At 41.8% G+C, this 18,710-nt stretch overlaps 1 protein-coding gene across 45 annotated transcripts in view; it reads left to right on the top strand.

The window, feature by feature from the left end:
* TTLL5 (tubulin tyrosine ligase like 5) overlaps positions 1-18,710 on the top strand; it is a 277,235-nt gene that overhangs the window by 43,982 nt on the left and 214,543 nt on the right. For 27 of the 45 annotated variants that reach the window (XR_008961400.1, XR_008961417.1, XR_008961415.1 and 24 more), the window contains 3 exons: positions 7,963-8,064; positions 9,823-9,914; positions 10,719-10,826. Coding sequence is in view for 27 of the 45 variants with exons in the window: in XM_048220016.2 (XP_048075973.1) it covers positions 7,963-8,064; positions 9,823-9,914; positions 10,719-10,826 (302 nt within the window). In the remaining 18 variants the exon portion in view is untranslated. Of the gene's footprint in view, positions 1-1,680; positions 1,811-7,962; positions 8,065-9,822; positions 9,915-10,718; positions 10,827-18,710 lie in introns of those variants that run through there. The other 18 variants (XR_008961407.1, XR_008961409.1, XR_008961408.1 and 15 more) reach the window with 2 other exon arrangements.

The raw sequence follows: 18,710 nt of genomic DNA, 5'->3' as shown, positions 1-18,710 counted from the left end.
GTCACGTGTGTTTTCTGTAGACCTCACTGAAGATAATCAGTTTGGGATGAGATCACTAGGCCATTTTACTTTGAGGCTCGACAAGGAAAACCATAATTTTTCCTAAAGAGAAAGCACTGGCAGCATATATAATTGGCTTCCTCTTTAGAAAAGAAGGGCCTTCTCCTGTGTCACTTCTGTTTTGGGCCTCAAATTAATGCTTAGGAGACAAAGATGAAGTTCATTTCACAAGACTGCTTTGTGAACTAAATATTTTGTGTCAATTCTTGACCTTTTTAAACTTATTAAGAAAAAGACCAGAAATAATTTCTTTTTAGATTAATAATTTCCAGTTGTCCTTGTTGTCTTATTAACAAAGGAAAACTGTCGTTCTTTTCTTATACATGGGCAAAATATGGAGATGTCTTCTAAAAAATTGTGTTCCTCGTATTTGGGCCCAGTATTTTTGCCCCAAAGGCCCACCCTACTTTTGAGTTTGACAAGTGTGTTCCTGCTTTGTACCAGCAGGGGACGCTCAGTTTCTAGAGAGGGGTACCATTCTCTACCAAAATGGTGTAGCTGCTTTTTCTTGTCAGAGGTGGGATCCAAAAAGACTTTGTCCTGGATTTTACAGTTTTAGGTGGATCCAGTACGTGGTCTAAATGATTTGACGAGGCCTTTTTTGAGACAGAGGTAATTGCCAAATTTTTCACTGCAACAGGAAAAATAAAAAGTTAAAAGAAATTAAAACAAAATTGACTTGAAAACCAAATGTGTTGTCAGTCACCCAAAGATAGGTAGCACTGGCAACGGTGGGGGGGGCAGTGAAGGTGCCCGTCCACAGCACTGGAGACTCCCATCCACACTGGGAGGTGGGAGGCGGGGACAGTGAGAAGGTCCCACTCTGGATCTGCCTTTCTTCGGCCTTAGCCGTATTATTCAGTGGAAATTCAGAAAAGACCCCAAAGCATTTGTAATGCCTTTCCCTTCTTCCCCACCCCCAGTTCCTCCTTCAGTAGCCTTCCTTGCTAATTAACACTGGCTCCGCAGGGATATTTACCTTTTCTCTGCTGGATTCCTGTGGTTTTGAAAGAATTCAGGTACTTGTTGGTTGCCAAGGAATTCAGATTACCTCACAGGCTGCGCACTGTCCAGAATCTCTGCCACAGCGGCGAGGGGGGCGGGGGGCTGTAGAGACAGCAACGAGGGGAAGAAAACCCTCTCCAGTGCTCATTGTCACCCTCCCTGGCAGGCCTTTGCTGTTTGTGAAGTTTGAGTCATTTCTGGCTCGGAACACGGGGGATCAGGCTGGTAATCCCCTCCCAGACGGCTCTGTGGGGCGCTGCCGCGTCACTGCAGTGCTCTGGCAGTCTCCGGCCTGCAGCTGCTTGACAGCAGATCAGAGAGCTCTTGGGCCTCTTGTTCTCTTCCATCAGATTTTTCTGGGTCAGGCCAGGATGAAACCCAGTGGCTCCTGGCAAGGCCGCCTTGAGGTGCCGTCTCTTCATCCTCCGAACCTTTCTGGCTTGGAATGGCTACACCTGCTGAAAGAGAACTCAGGTGCCACAGCCAGGGTCTCCTCGGGGCCGGCCTCCTCTCTCCTTTGTACGTTTGAACTGAAGATTTGTTAGATGATGCGACTGTCAAAGGGGAGGGGCTGACTGCGCTGCCCTTCCTCCAGATTATCTATGACTCTGGCTGTGGTGCCGTCTCTATGAAGAACAACATGGGTTTTGAATGGAGGAAGAGAGTTTAAAGGATTCCACGAAGTCTGTGCTTTCCTCCCTCTGTTGGTTCCACACTGGTGACGTTGCCAGGACAAGCAACTCAGGTGCAGTTTCAGTTCATGCTTATCCGGTACCTTCTATGTGCCTAACACGGGACCCGTTGCCACAGACACTCAAGAGTTTTAGACAGATTGTTACCGTTGTCTCCGTTCTCATTGAGGAACTTTAGAAAGCAAAAAGGAAATGTAGCTTTTGACTTAAGAATTCATTGTCAGAATAAAGATTATATGTTTCAGTGTGGTTTAAAAAAAGGCATGTACTTGTCCATTCATCGGTGGGCTGAGAAATAGTACAGAGTTTCAGATTTGGCAAAGAAGTAGAGGCTACCCCCCCCCTTTTTTTTTGGTTTAAAGGTCAAGGCTATGAAATTCTGTCATTAGAGCTTTTTCTAAATCTTGATTTCATTAGGAGGGAGATTCAAGACTCAATTCATCACTTCGATTTCAGTATGTGCTAGGATCAGTATTTGCAAACGTGGTCCTGGGGTGACTGGTAGAGAATTACCTCTTTTAGGTTGTGGCTAATAAAGAGCTTGCGTTGAAGCTTTCAGACCTGAACGGGTTGAAATCTGATATGCGAAGGTCTAAATTAGGGCTCACAAACCTAAAGACTCACAAGGACATTCACTGAGAGCGAGTGTGAGTAGGGGGAGGGGCAGAGGGAGAGAGAATCTCAAGCTGACTCGGGGCTCCATCTCACGACCCTGAGATCATGACCTGAGCCCAAATCAAGAGTTGGATGCTTAACCTACTGAGCCACCCAGGTGCCCCCAAAATCTAGATTTTTATTGAGACACTCACTTCTGTTTTTAGACTTTGAATTTTGAAACCATTTCAGACTTCTAGAAAAGCTGTAAAAATAGAGTTACCTTTTACCTTGCATGTAGAGATCTCATTCAGATTTTGCCATTTGCCCTAATAATGTTCTCTGTAACAGATGGATCTGATCCAGGATCATATATGGTCTATTTAGTTGTCATGTGTCTTTAGTCCCCTTTGGTCTGGAACAGTTCCCTCAGTCTTCCCATGACTTTTATGACCTCAGCATTTGTGAGGATTACAGGCCATTTTTTAGAATGTTCCTCAGTTGGAGTTATCTGATATTTTTTCATGAGTAGACCCAGGTGATGTATTTTTGGCCAGAATACCACAGAAGCGATGCTGTTGTGGTTGCATTCTGTCTGATGGCACACAATAACCGTTCATTGGTGTTTGACCGCTTGATTAAGGTGACATCGGCCAGATTTGTCTGCTGTAAAATTACTTTGTTTTCCCCTCTGTCATTAGTAAGTATCTTCAGAGGAGATTTTGAGACCATGTAAAATCTCATTCCTCATCAAGTTTTTCAGTGATTTAACTCTCCATTGATGTTTCTTGCCTGAATTATTACTATGACAGTTGCCAAAGGACGATTTTCTAATTCCATTATTCCTTTTCCTTTTATTATTTGGCATTTCACTCCAAGGAAGAGCTGTCTCTTCTCTCTATTTATTCATTTATTTATTTATACCAGTGGGGACTCAAGGATTCCTATTTTATTTAATGGGTTATAATCCTTTATTATCAGGATTTATTTTGACATGATACTGTCTCAGATTTGGCCGATGGGAACCCCTGTAAGCTGGCTTTTGTGTCCTCTCATTTCTTTGAGCACAAGATGTTTCAGGCTCCGCTTGTTCTTTCTCTGCCCCAGCTCTGGAATCAACCATTTTCTCCAAAGGGAATTGATTGCTTTTAATGGAGAATAGCATTTAGAAGTCAAGATGCAAGAGCCAGATAAGCTCATTGCTCTGGGATATCTCTGCTTTCAGGTCCTTGAAATGGGCAGACCTAGGAAATCTATACTTGTATATATGTACATATACACATACACACATCGACATCTATATTTATTTTTATATTTTCCCCCATATATTGAAAAGCAGGAATTTATTCTAATATCTCCAATTCTCCTTCAAAACCACAGGGTTCGTTCTAGATTTTCCCGTTCCTTGTTTTTTATCTCTCTTCTCCAACAGTGAGAAATCTGACTCCCATTATTTTCAGCATATTAATTTACTCAATTCCCTTGTGTGTAGCCAATCTCTGGACCTCCTTGGCCACTGCCCCACTCAGATACCCTCCTTGTGTGGACTCTGACCCCTGTGGGCCCGCCACCCTGCACCGATAACCTCTGTGGGCTGCCTTCCTATCCTGTCCACCATCTTACTCCATTAAGTCCTGGCTGCAGGAAGGAAGGTCTAATTTTTAAATGCTGGCCAAGTCATTCAAGTTTTGTTGTGTGTTTTTTTTTTTTTTAAACAGTTTGTGGGTTAATCAGAACTTGATTAGTAGGTTGGTAGGACCTCTGGTCTAGATGATATGAAGGAAATGTTGGGAACTGTTGACCAGAGATGAACGTGGTCTGTTTAATAGGGGCTTCAGTGAGAACCCTAATATCTTTCTGACTTAGGAGGGAAGATGAGCATGCATACCTTCGTGGCCTTCTACATTCCCCGTGGGGCTACGCGAAATAAAGAGTGTAGCTTTGGGCTCTTTTATAACTTTCCGTTGAGCCTAACTTTTTTGTTTTTGTTTTCTCTGTTTCTTACTTCTTTCTGCTTTTTACTCTCTTTAGAAGCCCACTCTGTGACACTAATAATCTTGTCCTTGCTGGAGTTCAGAATATAAATTCCGCAGTGAAAAGGAAGATTAGGACGAAGAAACCTTACTTGTTAGAGATGCAGCCCTATTGAAAAAAAGGGTGTAGAAATGACAGATGTGTGAAGTACCAGGTTACCCAACCGCCAGGCTCTTGCCAGTCTTTTGTTGTTGTCAACCAAGTGAGATCAGGTCCTCATATCAAGGAGAGATGAAAACCCTCTTTCTCTGAAGCAGAACCTTTTCCCTCCCTCTAGATCATTATTCTTTTGGCGGAGAGGATGGCAGGAGGTATGTCACTGTGAGGTAATGTCTGGGTGAGGCAGGCAGCCCCCGTGGGTCCTCTTTGCATTTCATAAGAATTCAGAGAATGGCAGTCTCCCACTTGATTGGAGAATGTCTATAGAAGGAAGATCGGGGTGCTTAGGTAAGGTTTACTTACCGTAGAGTGACATGGTTGGAAGTTAGGTGATAACTACTGGAAGTTTCTGAAAAATCAGAGGTCCTTCTCACGCACAGACATAATGGTCATCAAACCCTTGTGCCTTAGCCATACATGCCTGGTCAGCATTTTCTCTTTGTCCACATCCTTCTTCCTGTCCTCATGTTTGTTTATTTTAATTTTGGGGCTTTTGGGGGTTGTTTTTTACTTCTCTTTCTCTGGCTTTCATATATTTCTAGTACAGGGAATTAGGAAGCGGATAGTGGGTGGGTGAGAAGAAATAGAGAAGAGGAACATTTTTAAACGCTGCCCTTTAATGTGGTAGAAATTCATGTTGACTTCATAGTCTGAGTAAGCATATGTAAATAATTTGTAAATCATATGAAAATAAACTTGTGGCCTTCCAGGATTTTTTTTCACACACTCGGATGTGCCTCTTGGGAAAACCACTTTAGCGAAGGGTGATACGGTTATAGTGGTATGTAAACAGGGGCTGATATTTACCATAACCATTCGACTCAAGTGTCCTTTTGTTGATGTTGAGCATCACTGGAAAGTCTTCTCTCTCCCTGCTTACTTCCTTCAGAGGCACGTATGTTTTATACTTTGGTCTTCCTTTGACAATAGTCCAGGGTATCGGATTGCGGCTCTGTTTTCAGTAGGCTCCGTGTTTAATCCCTCTGTCTTTTGCCTTCATTCCAAATTCAGGAGTTAGTCTCTTACACTGTGCTCATATTTCTGCTGTTCTTGCAGACCTCGGCTTTGTGTGCTAGTAACGCTGCCGTTATTACTTCTTAAAATGAACTGTATAGATTGGTTCCGGTATTTCGACAGATGAGTTTTAAATCTATACAATGTTATGCTGACAGTTTTTTCTTTTTGCTTGATGCTCTTCATAGAATGCCATGGTGCCAGGCACTGTGTAGGTACCCACTAGATGTTTCTTGACTGGCTAACGCCCCGTCATCCACAGCACCCCACACGCAACTTCCCAGGCATGGGTAACTCTGTTTTCATTTTCCCCCCTTCCTATTGGTCTAAGGTTCTATAAGAGAAGCAGCATCTTGTGTTTAAGAACAGGTGTTGTGGAGTCAGTGTGTGAGGGGGGTATTTATGAATTTATTAAAGTTACGTTCTTTGAACTTAATGGTACTTATGGAAATGCAGTGCAGTGTTAGAACAGCCACTTCTGCAGACGGCAATATTGAGAGTGGGAAAATAATTCAACATAGGGAGAAATGATTGTTTCAACGTTTAACCAGATGTATATGGAACAACAGCATTGTGACGAAGAGCATGGGCTTTAGTCGGACAGCCTTGGTTTTGATTCTGGCTGTGCTACTTTTTTTTTTCTTTTTTTTTAAAGTTTTTATTTAAATTCCAGCTAGTTAACATACAGTGTAATATTAGTTTCAGGTGTACAATATAGTGATTTAACACTTCCATAAAATACTTGGTGCTCATCACAAGTGCACTCCTTAATCTCTCTCTTCCCCCCTCACTTCACTGTGTAGAAGTTTTTTATCTTGATGTAGTCCCAGTAGTTTATTTTTGCTTTTGTTTCCCTTGCCTCAGAAGACATACCTAGAAGAAGTTGCTACGGCCCATGTCAAAGAAGTTACTGCCTGTGTTTTCTTCTAGGATGATTTTTATGGTTTCAGGTCTCACATTTAGGTCTTTAATCCATTTTGAATTTATTATTGTGTAGAATGGAGGAAAGTGGTCCAATTTCATTCTTTCGCATGTGGCTATCCAGTTTTCCCAATACCATTCGTTGAAGAGACTGTCTTTTTCCCATTGGATATTCTTTCCTGCTTTGTCAAAGATTAGATGACCATATAGTTGTGAGTTCATTTCTGGGTTTTCTATTCTGTTCTACTCATCTATCTATGTATGTATTTTTTGTGCCAGTACCATACTGTTTTGATTACTACAGTTTGTAATATAACTTGAAGTCTGGACTTTACATCAAAAACTTGGGATGTACTGTATGGTGACTAACATAACATAATAAAAAAATTTTATTAAAAAATATATATATAACTTGAGGTCTGGAATTGTAATGCCTCCAGCTTTGCTTTGCTTTTTCAAGATTGCTTTGGTTATTTCGGGTCTTTTGTGGTTCCGTACAAATTTTAGAATTATTTGTTCTAGCTCTGCAAAAATGCTGTTGGTATTTTGATAGGGATTGTATTAAATGTGTAGATGGCTTTGGGTAGTATAGACATTTTAACAATATTTTGTCCTTCCAGTCCATGAGCATGGAATGTCTTTCCATTTCTTTGTGTCCTCTTCAATTTCTTTCCTAATTGGTCTATAGTTTTCAGAGTACAGATCTTTCAGCTCTTTGATTAGGCTTATTCCTAAGCATTTTATTGGTTTTGGTGTAATTGTAAACGGGATTGATTCCTTAGTTTCTCTTTCTGCTGCTGCTTTGTTGGTATTCTGTATGTTGATTTTGTATCCCGCGACTTTACGGAATTTATCAGTTGTAGGAATTTTTTTGGTGGAGTCTCTTGGGTTTTCTAGATATAGTATCATGTCATGTGCAAATAGTGAAAGTTTTACCTCTTCCTTGCCAATCTGGATGCCTTTTATTTCTTTTTTTTGTGTGATTGCTGTGGCTGGGACTTCCAGTACTGTGTTGAATAAAAGTGGTGACAGTGGACACCCTTGTCTTTTTCCTGATCTTAGCGGAAAAGCTCTCAGTTTTTCCCCATTGAAGATGATGTTAACTGTGGGTTTTTTCATATATGGCCTTTATTATGTTGAGATATATTTCCCCCTAAGCCTGCTTTGTGGAGAGTTTTTATCAAGAATGGATATTGTACTTTGTTAGTGTAATTTTGGGCAAATTACTTAATCTTTCTAGGTTACATTTTAGTTTTTATATCTACTTTAAAAATGAGATACAATATTATCTACTTCAGAGACTTGCTTTAAGCAATGAATTAAATATTATATACGAAGCACCATAGGAATAAGCACTTATCAGGCACTCATTATTTATTAATGATGTCACCCTCCTTTTATTAATATCACATTGATCCTGAGTTCTAGCCTGCATTTCCTTGAAACCCTGCTCCTGACTTTTAACTTATGTCCTTTCTATCAGGTTTGCAACTGTGCGATATGATCAAGGAGCCAAGAACATTCGGAACCAGTTCATGCATCTGACAAACTACAGTGTGAATAAGAAGAGTGGAGACTATGTCAGGTACTGGCTACATCTGAGCCAGGAGCCAGAGAAGTCCGTTGCACTTGCGGGTGTTGTGGGTGTGGGAAGTCAGCTCGTTGTCCTACATTTATCTCCACGTAATCTATGGGAAGCCGTCTGTCATTTAGCACATTTAGCTGCTGCTTCTCCATTGCTTGCCCTCCCTGTTACAGTGTCACCTTTCTCTACCAAAATATGCCTTCCCAAATTTCGTCTTCACTGTCTTTCCTCACTTGACCTACAGGTGGGAATTTAATAGGCATATGGAACTTTTTAGAAGTCAAGAAATGAGGCTATTTCAGCACTTGGCAAAATGTATCAAAAGCTTTAAAAATATTGGTACCCTTTGACCCAGCATTTCCATTTCTAGGAACTTAACCTTAAGAAATAACAAGAGATGTGTGCACAAGATCAGAGAGAAGAATGTTCATGACTGTACATTGTCAGGTGGAAAAAACAGGTTGCTAGACACTGCTTGCAGTCTAATTTCTGTTTTGAATATATAAGATAACTAAAGCTGTTTATGTTTGCCGAGGGGGAGGAAATGGAAACTAGAGGGATATATACTAAAATGTTAGCAGTGCTTAACTTTGGTGGACAGGATTATGGGCGGGTGACTTCTGTTTTCTTCTCCGTGCTTTTATGTATTTCCTAAATTTTTCTGAAGTAAATACTTGTATGATTGGGGGGAAAAAGTTAGGAATAAATTAAATGAAGAAAGAAATGAGGCCATCTCAGAAAAGGATTCAGTGGAAGGGAGTACCAGCCCAGCTGTGTGGAAATATTCCTTCTGCTCTGTTTTCTTTCATCCTGATAATTTTGCCAGAAAGTGGAAAAATAAAAAAGAAACCCAAACAGTTACTTTCTACTCAGACTAAAAATAGGTGTCTAGAAGGTCCAAGGAAAGAAAGAAAAGAATCTGGAAGTGATGGCATAGTTGCCAAAGCTCTATAGATTTCACAGAGTGTCCTGTGACCAGTGTTTGGAATGGTTGAAGATATCATATCCTTCACTCTGGAAGATGAGCAGACATGCAGCTGGTGGGTGCTGGGCTGGTGGTAGGGAATGAGGGCGCAGCTTTGAAACACGGATTCCCGATAGCTGGCCCTTCCAGTGGTCATGGCAGTGTGCCCCCTCTGCCGGTCTGCTGTGCCAGCTGTGGGGTACTTCGTCGCTTTTATTGTTGCTCCCGTGCGTTCTCCCTTCAGCGACAGCTCAGAAAGTATCAAAAAAAGCTGTGTCTACCACTAAAGAGGAGGGAGCTTGCTTCAGATGCTACCACCGTCTCGTGCTGGTTAGCTCATTAAGATGCTACACCACATAAGCTCGCTAGCCCGCCCAGACTCAGTTCTGATCCCAAAATGGCATTACAAGTTCTTCTGTGGGCTCATGTGACGTTTACCACAAAGGCTAGGTTAGTATCTCTGCACATTTCCCTCTATTAATGTATTGTAACCACTCTTAAGTTGTTCACATTCTTTCACACATTTCTTCCACCCTTTCATGATACTTAATTGTTTGCTTGAGGAAGAATTTGCTGCCTTCTCCCCTCCCCGCCTCAATAAAGGAAGCCATATACATTTTCATTTCAATGATAGATAGGGATACATGACAAAAAGGACCAAGAAAAGTTGCTGAGTGGAGGTCAGCAAAGGGAATGTTTTCCTAAAGATTAAAAGGACAAGTATTTGTAAAAAATCTGATTTCCACAGCCAGCCCTATTTGCATGTGTGACCTTGATCCATTCCTCTGTTTTAGCTGTGATGATCCCGAGGTGGAGGATTATGGGAACAAATGGAGCATGAGTGCCATGCTTAGGTATCTGAAACAGGAAGGCAGAGATACAACTGGTGAGTACCAGACCTTTCTCCTTGTTGACCTCTCTTCTCTGTGTAACCTGCCCTGGCCTCTCAGCATGAGTCACCCTCTTTAGTTCTGACAGTGTCGCTGAGACATCTGATGGGGTCATTGGTGGTGGTGTCAAGTTTTCCTGCCCTGTCCAAGATGGAGAACAGGCCTTCCATGAGCCCGGAAATCCCTTTTCTTGTTTCTAGTTTGGAAGGCACAACTTTTTCCTTTAGCCTTTAGTAAATTAATCCTTCTTGAGCGTTGAACTGCAAACTGAAATACTTTCTCCATATTGGCCCTGAGTGCAAATTTGTCCAAGTTAATCTCTCTCATTCATGTTGCTGAATTGGAGAATGAGCAGTGTTGAATATGAGTACAGGGCTTGGCATCAAAATGGACACAATTGCTGAGCCTTGAGCGGAGTGGGAAGCGCGCAGAAGGCTAAGGGAAGGGTGAGAGGAGAAGGGTGAGAGGAGAAGGCTGAGAAGGGAGGAGCAAGGCTTCTTTTCCATTCCATGTTTATCTTTTGACATAGCAGGCCACTTGAGTACAGTCCCCAGCACCTACGTTCTGGACTGTGTCCGCTTATTCACAGATACGCCTTCTCCTGGAGTACCTATTTGTATGACTGCCACCTAGAGACTTTTTGGAATGAGCACACGTGCTTTTATAATCACACTGTGTTCTGGAATCCGGTCTTTATATTCCATGCATTATAGTGTTTCTTCCTTCTTCTTCTTCTTCTTCTTCTTCTTCTGCTGCTGCTGCTGCTGCTTTTTCTTCTTCTTCTTTTTTTTTTTTTATAGCGTTGATGGCCCATGTGGAAGACCTGATTATTAAGACTATAATCTCTGCTGAACTAGCTATTGCTACAGCCTGTAAAACCTTTGTTCCTCACCGCAGCAGTTGTTTTGGTAAGGAGACTCAAGAAGCTTACTATGTTGTATGCAAAGGGACTGGGGAAGCTGGGATGGGATCCCGGGGGTAGAGAGGCTTAGTGATTCTACAGGAGTAAGAGGTGTGTGGCAGACTTTTCTTTCTAGGCTCACATAGCACATGAGGGTCCCACTAAGAGGTCAGTGGTGAGTTTACTTGGAGGTCCCCTGAGGACTCACTAGCTTTCTGTGTGGGAAGCAGGGATTGGAACTAAAGTATGGGTCTCTTTGTCAGAGTGCAATCAGAAAAAGCCTGCAATGGACTGTAGAGGAATCCAGCTCTAACAAATATATTCCAGAGCTCCTTGGCAGCCAGACTGGGAACCGTTCCAAGAAGCTCTGGCTGGTACCAGTATGTGCTTTCTCCCAGTTTCCAATGACTCCTCCTTTTTGTTTTAGTATTCTTTCTAGTGGGTTTCTCCCCGCACTTCTCTTTCTTCTCCTCCTCTTCCTCCTTCCCCCCTCCCCTTTTCTCCCACCCATAACTCCCCGATTGCACACAGAAAGAATAAGAAACAGTTCACAACTCCTGGATCAGGAAGCCTGTTGCCTACTGACCCACTGGCTGTGACTGGCACTAAGGGCGCCTGCGCACGTTTGCTTTCTGTGTGGATGTGAGCTTTTCAGTGATTGCCAGCGTCAGTGTCTGTAAAGTCCACTAAGCTTTCAGCAGATGGTAGGCTTTGTTAGTAGAACACACACACATAGGGTCATTGCTGGGGGGATATTTAAAGTAATACAGTAGTGAGGACATAAGGCGTGGCTTGCTCGGGAAGCAGGGTAACAGGAAAGTAAAGAACATGGGTGTTAGAGCCTGATGGAGTTAGTTTAAAAGCCATTCACACCCCTTACTAGTTCTCTTATTTTCAGCAAGTTACTCCAGTCCTGTTTCCTCAACTTTAAAATGGTAGTAATGATGGTACCTACCTCCCAAGGGTACCTTGAAGATCAGATGAGATGATGTGTGCAAAGCAGTTGGCCCAGTGTCTGCTCCTCAATTTATACCCAATAGAAATTATTTCTTTGTAATTTTTATAATTTTCTTGACCTCTTTCATGGATTATCGTAATAGTCAGTACTTGAGGGGCACTAAACAAAGGGAGGTGTTGAGACTCCGAATAGAAGGGTGTAAATAAACCAGGACCTAAAATTATATAGGAAAAGAAGAGGTTGTGACATCTTTTCTAAATGGAGATATGTTTGTGTTTTGTAAAACCCTCACATGGCTCCTTAGGCTTAACTAGTAAATAGAAACTTGATATGACTTCAAGACTTCTAAGGACCTGACCTCAGCAGAGTTTTCTAGAAATTCTAGAATTTTCTAGAATCTCCTCTTACACCTTATAATCCAACTACACCACTGAGCACTCCATGCCTCTGTGCCTCAGTATAAATTCTGCTGTCCTGTGTTCCTGGCACACTCGGGTTCATATTCTAAAACTCAGCTTGACCACTGCCTTTTCTAGGAACGCTTGCTTGACAAAGTTCCCTGTTGTGTCCCCTTTCTCATGCTGTTCGATACTTTGTTCTATTATGTTCTTTTCCTATCATCTTGTGATGTTTTGTTTACACATGCACTTCCCCGGTAGTCTCTAAGCTTATCTTCTCAATTCTCAGTAGCCACTGTATCTCCCCTTCCCCTCTCACCCTCTTTTTGCCAAACCAAACCTTTCGCCGTCTCCCTGCACCTGCCAGGTCTTTCCCTCCCCCTCTGCCTTTGCACCTGCTTTATCCTGTGTCCGACAAATTTTTCTCATGTTACTTTACTTAATAGATTACGGACCTCTTTTCAAGATGAAGACAAGTATCAATTCTTTGAATTTTTTCCTAAGTATTCCGTTTATAGTTAGCCCTCCCAGCCCCCAGCTTTCCATTCATAATCTGCAGTGGTACCTGATTGTCATCTGGGGCCTGTTTATGTGTCTGACTCCCCTCCTGGACTAGAAGCTCCTTGCAGACAGCAGCGGTGTCTCCCTAGTTTCTGTTCCTATTGTGCACAATAGCATTGTTTTTGCTCTTAGAGGATGTTAAAGAAATGTTTGTTGAATGAATCATTGGTACTTGCTTTAATTGCCTTTTGGTGGCCTGATAGTAGGCTTCTCAGTAGATCTGGTTTGGTAAGGGTCTAGAGCTCTTAGTGTTATTTAAACTGTTTGAGGGGGGTGGTGCATAGAACATATCTTCTTTTCCACGTCTACTTGGCTCTTATATGAGGGTTTCTTGGCATAAAAATCTTTGTTGTAGAAATGATCATAAGCTCTTCTGAAGGTTTCCTTTTCTATTTGTTTTATTACCTGATTGCCTTTTGGAAGCTTGAGAGTTTCTGGAACTTAATGGCAGTAGAGATTCCGACATGAAATAAGCAGTGACTTTCTCTGACTCAGTGAAATGCCCCTAAGTCCATTTCATCATCCACGGGTCCCCTTCCCCCCTCCCTGCTTTTCTTCAGTTTTAATAAAGTGAGTGCATCTGGAGTTTTTTAAGTTGTTGACTGTCTTCTTGGCTTTTGTGGTTCTAATTCCACTTCCTGTCAGCCCTGGGATTTTGTGTGCTTCGTTAACCTCCTCCCATCAGATACGATTTTGTATACGTGTGTATATTTGTGAGTCTCTCTGGCTCCCGCTGACTCCTGCTAACTTCCCCTGGGGTTTAGGTTACAAGGAGTAAACTGGGTTTGTTTTTTTTTCTTTCTTTCTTTCTTATTTGTTTTAGAGTAAACAGGAATTGAGAGCTTCCCAGAATAATTTGGCTTGCACAGAGCATTGGTGTTTTTAGTGGAAGCCAGTAGTCCAGTGATGGGGTTCCCTATATTCTTTTGGTTGTGGTCTCACCCGTACACATTATGGGTCTTGGCCAGGAGCGTTCTATCACTATCTCAGTGTTTCTGTCCTTATGATTTCTTTCCCACTCTACCATCTGTAATGTCCGACTATGCTTTTCAGTACTTCCAGTATTCTGTTCATTTGTTTATCTATGCATTTAGCTTATTTTCAGTCCCTGTATAGATTATAAGTGTTGTTCCTCTCAAGCTGGATTTTACATGGGATGATATATACATACACCTGCATTGTATTATTGGCATTTAAATGTAGACTTAGGAACCTTCACGGATTACCTGAAACTTAGCCATGTAATGCCTTCTCATAGATTTGTACATCTGGAAAGGACCCCAGAGAATAATTAGTCCATCGAGGACTGAGAAACGAAGACCGTTTCTGAGGTTCCAGAGCTCGTGCGTGGTAGGGCCCACATGAAGGAGATCCGGCCTGGAGGGCAGGGGCCCACAAGATGGTTGGCTGTCAGGTCATCTTGATCATTGCACTCTTGATTTATAGAGTTTTTGATGCCTCTCCCAAGAAAATAGATTTCTGGCACTCTAATTTTTACTGCCTTCAAGATTATAAAAATACGGTACCATGTGAAATATATGTGTAAACAGCAACCCTTCGAATATGCTTAGGAAATTGGCATGGTGACATAACTGGCAATGAGAACAGCTTTTTTGACCAGTTGGAGAAAAACAGCCAAGAGCAACAGGATGTTAGCTGTCCTTTACAGATGCTGCTGCTGACAGCAGTTTTATCTGTGTGTGTGAGGATGGCTGAAGTAACAGGCTATGATCCTGGTCCTCTCTGGCTTGGGATCCTCTGAGCCAGCTGTCCTGCCACTTGTAGAGGTGATGAGGCTGACCTTCTTTAGGTCAGAGGCCAGTGACGTCTTTGCTCGGGACAATCCGTGCTCAGTACACCTCTCTCTCTTGAATGAATGCCAGTTTTGCCTTCCATTGCTCTTGTTCTAGACCATTTCATAAGGTAAGCTGACATTCTCAAAGGGTGGGTGTCCATAAATATTCGCTGAAGCAACGAAAGTGGGCAGCATACATTCCCCAATTATGTAAACTACTTGACCATCACCAACAAAAGTCAGCAAATATTTCACTTTTCTTTCTTTCTTCTTTTTTAAACAGTTCACTTTTCGAGAGAGTCTCCTTTCTGCTTTATCCCATGCTCCTATTTAGGTGGGAAGGGAAGTTTACTGTAGAAGGGGCTTGGGAGGAAGTACCTACTGTTTGTCAAGCACTTTTCATTGGTTATTCCCTTTAGCCCTCTTAAGAGTTTTGTTGGTATTTATTACCCATGTTTTATAGCAAGGAGAAAGGATTCAGAAAGGTTAAATAGTCTGTCCTAGGTCATGCAGTTAACAAATGGCAAAGCCAAGTTGGGGAGCCAGGTCTCTCTGGCTCTTTCTCCACTCACATAAAGACGAGTTCTGAAGAGTCCGACCACTTTTGGCATGCCCCATCTCCTGGATTCTCCTCCTGCTCTCCTGTAACTAGATCTCAGGAAAAACGATATCATTCTGTCTAGCAGATCAGGCCTGAAAAAAGGCACTCTGTTCGGCTGTAATCAACAGTACCGAGTCCTAGATACTCCTTTCCAATCTACCTTTACATATGGTAGCCAGACACCATATTGATGTATTGGACTAGTTAACAAATTGGCTCTGGGCTTTTTCTTTTATTTAGCTCATTTTCCTGTGGGATCTTGATCTGCTTTTTTCCAACTTCTCCTTCTGGACCCCAGATAAAGATTTCCTCCTTAGGTTTTCAACTCAAATGCAAAGCCAAGGTAAAAAGAATTTCCTTTATACAACAGCATTTGACTGACAGTGCGCACTGGCTAATGTCAGCACTTTCCACTGCCTCAGGATTACAGCTGCAGCTGGGGCTTTGTTTCTGGGGAGGGCTAGTGGATTGATTCCACAATTAGTGCTGTGACATGTTTAGTAACCTGTTAGGCATTGGACACGTTATTATTTTCCCTCGCAAATTTTTTTTCCCTCGCGTCCTAGGCCACCCTTTATCAAGTTTTTTTTTTTTTTAAATAGGTCTTATACGTAAAAATCTTAATGAGACTGTCTCTTATTGTCTTTATGGTTACTAGCTTTATTATAAATATTTCAAGTCTTGTCCCAGGGTTATTTTGGGGGAGTAGCTACATATTACTTTGTGTCTTTTGAAAATTGTATTTTTCACTTAATTTGTTTTCTCTTTTCCTTCTCTTTTCTTTTCCTTCCTTTTAGTGTTTCTTGATTGCTTCCTATGTGCTTTTTATGATGCAGGCGGCCTGCAGTATAACGATGTATGAGACATGGCCCTACCCTCCAGTGGTGGGGAGGAGCAGACATGAAATGATAAATGACAGTACAGGTAGTAGAGTGACTCGGGTACTCTTGGAATACACGAGACCTACCAGCGATGCCTAGGGGAAGCCAGGGAAAGCTATTTCTAACAGAGGGACTATGACGTGCCCAGTGCAGTGTGCAGACACAATGTGAGATTTTTCTGAAGTAGGAAGCTCATTGTGACTAGATAGAGCTTGCATGGGAGGGGGTGGCAGGAGATGACGTTATGGAAGTAGATCGGGGCCTGATTATAGAGGACTGACACGTTTAAATTCATCCTGTAGACAACAGACAGCCACTGGAGTTTTTTGAGCAGGAGAGCAATAAGATTATTATTATTTTCTTCCATTTTTATCAGGATTTGACCCAGAGCTTGGTAGGACAGAATTACAACAAAGAGAATACTGTACAACATGACTAATTTAAAATCCTGCAGGAGCCAACCTGACATCAAGTGTCTGTTGTTGGGCCAGTTCACAGCCAGTCTCTATCTGACTATTAGATTTATGTCTTAGAAATTCTGGTGGCCGTGTGGAGAATGGACTGCAGTGGGGAGAGACTAGTCCTAGGGAAACGAATGGGGAGGTAAGAAGTATGCAGCAATAATATAGACTTAGCACGTGATCCAGCAATCCCACTTGTAGCTGTTTACCCAAGAAAAGTAATATATGTTCACACAAATACCTGTACATGAAGGTTTATAGCAGCTTTATTCGTAATCGTCAAAAATTGGAAGCAACCCAATGTCCATGACCTGTTGAATGGATGAACAAGTTGTCTTATATCCATAACATGGAATAAAAGGAATGAACTACACTACTGAAAAACAGTTACATAGATAAATCTCAAAAGCACAATGCTAAGTGAAAGAAGCTACTCTCAGAGGCTAATACTGTATGATTTCATTTATTTGACTTTCTGGAAAAGGTAGAGATTAGATCAATGATTGCTGGTGGGATGGGGCGTGAGAATTGACTCTAAGGGGCATGGGGAGTGTCTGTGATAGAATTGTTCTATATCTTAATTGTGGTGGTGATTAAACAACTATGTACGTTTGTCTAAACTCATCAAACTACAATTTAAAAGGGTGAATTTTGTTGTATGTAAATTATACAGTAATTTTATTCTCTCAATAAACTTGTTTTAAAACAAGAAACAATGATAGGTGGATGAATCTCAGAAATGCTAAATGAGAGAACCAGACTCAAGAGAGTGTATACTGGAAGCTCCCATTTATATAACATTCTAGAATGGACAAAATGAATCTATGGTGAAAGAAATAAGAATAGTGATTATCTGGGGGTGTGATGAGGGGAAGCAGGCTATTTACCAGGAAGGGGCATGAGGGATCTTTCTGGGATGATGGAAATGTGCTCCTGGGTTGATATGAATGTGGATTACATGGATGCCTCCAGTTATCTTGCCTGATCAAATTGTGCACTTAAGATCTGTCCCTTTCATTATATATGAATTATAGCTCAAAAGGGAATATAGAAGACTGGATTAAAGAGAATTATAGAAGAGATCTGGTAATGTGTAGGATTTGGGAGGTGATGAAGAGAGTGCTTCTAGCTTTGGAGACTGGTGGATGGGATTACCGTTTTCCAAGGTGAAGAATAATGGGAAGCCAAACAGGTTTGGGGGAAAGATAACAAGTTATGTTCTGTTGAGGTTGAGTACTCATGGGATATCCTAGTGAAGTTGTCTAGAAGGCAATTGGAGTTATGGATTTGGTGTCCAGAAGACACTTGACTAAAGATAGAGATTTGAATGTCATCATCATAATATTAATTGCAGCCATGAGAATACATGAGATCACCCAAGAAGAGAAGTAGAATTGAGAAGGAAAGAGCCCTGAGGATGCCACCCTGAGCAAACCTACCAGTGACTAGCTTGGCAGAAGAGAAGGAGTGAAAGGAGGAGGAGAATCAGAAGAGAGCAGTGTCCTGGAACCAAGGGAGAAGAAAGTTCCAATAAGTAAGGGGTGGTCAACAGTTTCAGATGCTTGGTCGTCTTCAGTGATCACAGCGAGAATAGTCACTGACTTAGAGAATGGGCGCAGAAGCAAATTCTTACGGGTTGGGGAATGAGTAGGCATTAAGAAGGTTAAGGCAGCTAAGTGTAGATTGCTTTTTCAGGAAGCTGCTTTCAAGAAATAGGGAGATAAGGGTACCAATGTAAGGTAGAGGTGGAGCCAGGCTTCTTCTCACTTAGTCACTAGAATATTTTCAAGTTTGTTTTGATTTGGCTGGGGGCTGAAGGAAATACATCCCATGAAAGAAAATTTTCCTAAGGAAACATTGTTGAACAAGGTGGTAGCAACAGCCCTTTGAAAATACTTGCTCTTCTGTCATGATGAGGGCAACACGGAGGAACAAAGAAAGTAGCTCTCAGAACGGGAGAAACCTCCCTTGCCTGCACCCTTTAATGACAGGAACACTGGTAGATCTCATCCTGGATACCGAGTTTTTGAAATTCTAGACACTGCTGCCAAAGCACACAGTATTAAAGGTGAAGTTTAATATTCTCAGTACAACCTACTTTTTACCTTTTAACATCTTGAATGTCCATGGAAAAGACCAGTCGTAAGTTAAAAGGGTCATTACAAGGATTTTTGTAGCCTGTCAAGGGCCCAAATTATTTTTCTTAAGCTGAATTGATTATTTTAAAGAGATAAAC

Source organism: Ursus arctos, unplaced genomic scaffold (assembly GCF_023065955.2).
Source record: "Ursus arctos isolate Adak ecotype North America unplaced genomic scaffold, UrsArc2.0 scaffold_25, whole genome shotgun sequence".
In the NCBI taxonomy this organism is placed as follows: Eukaryota; Metazoa; Chordata; class Mammalia; order Carnivora; family Ursidae; genus Ursus; species Ursus arctos.
This window is presented reverse-complemented; position numbering and strand designations above follow the sequence as displayed.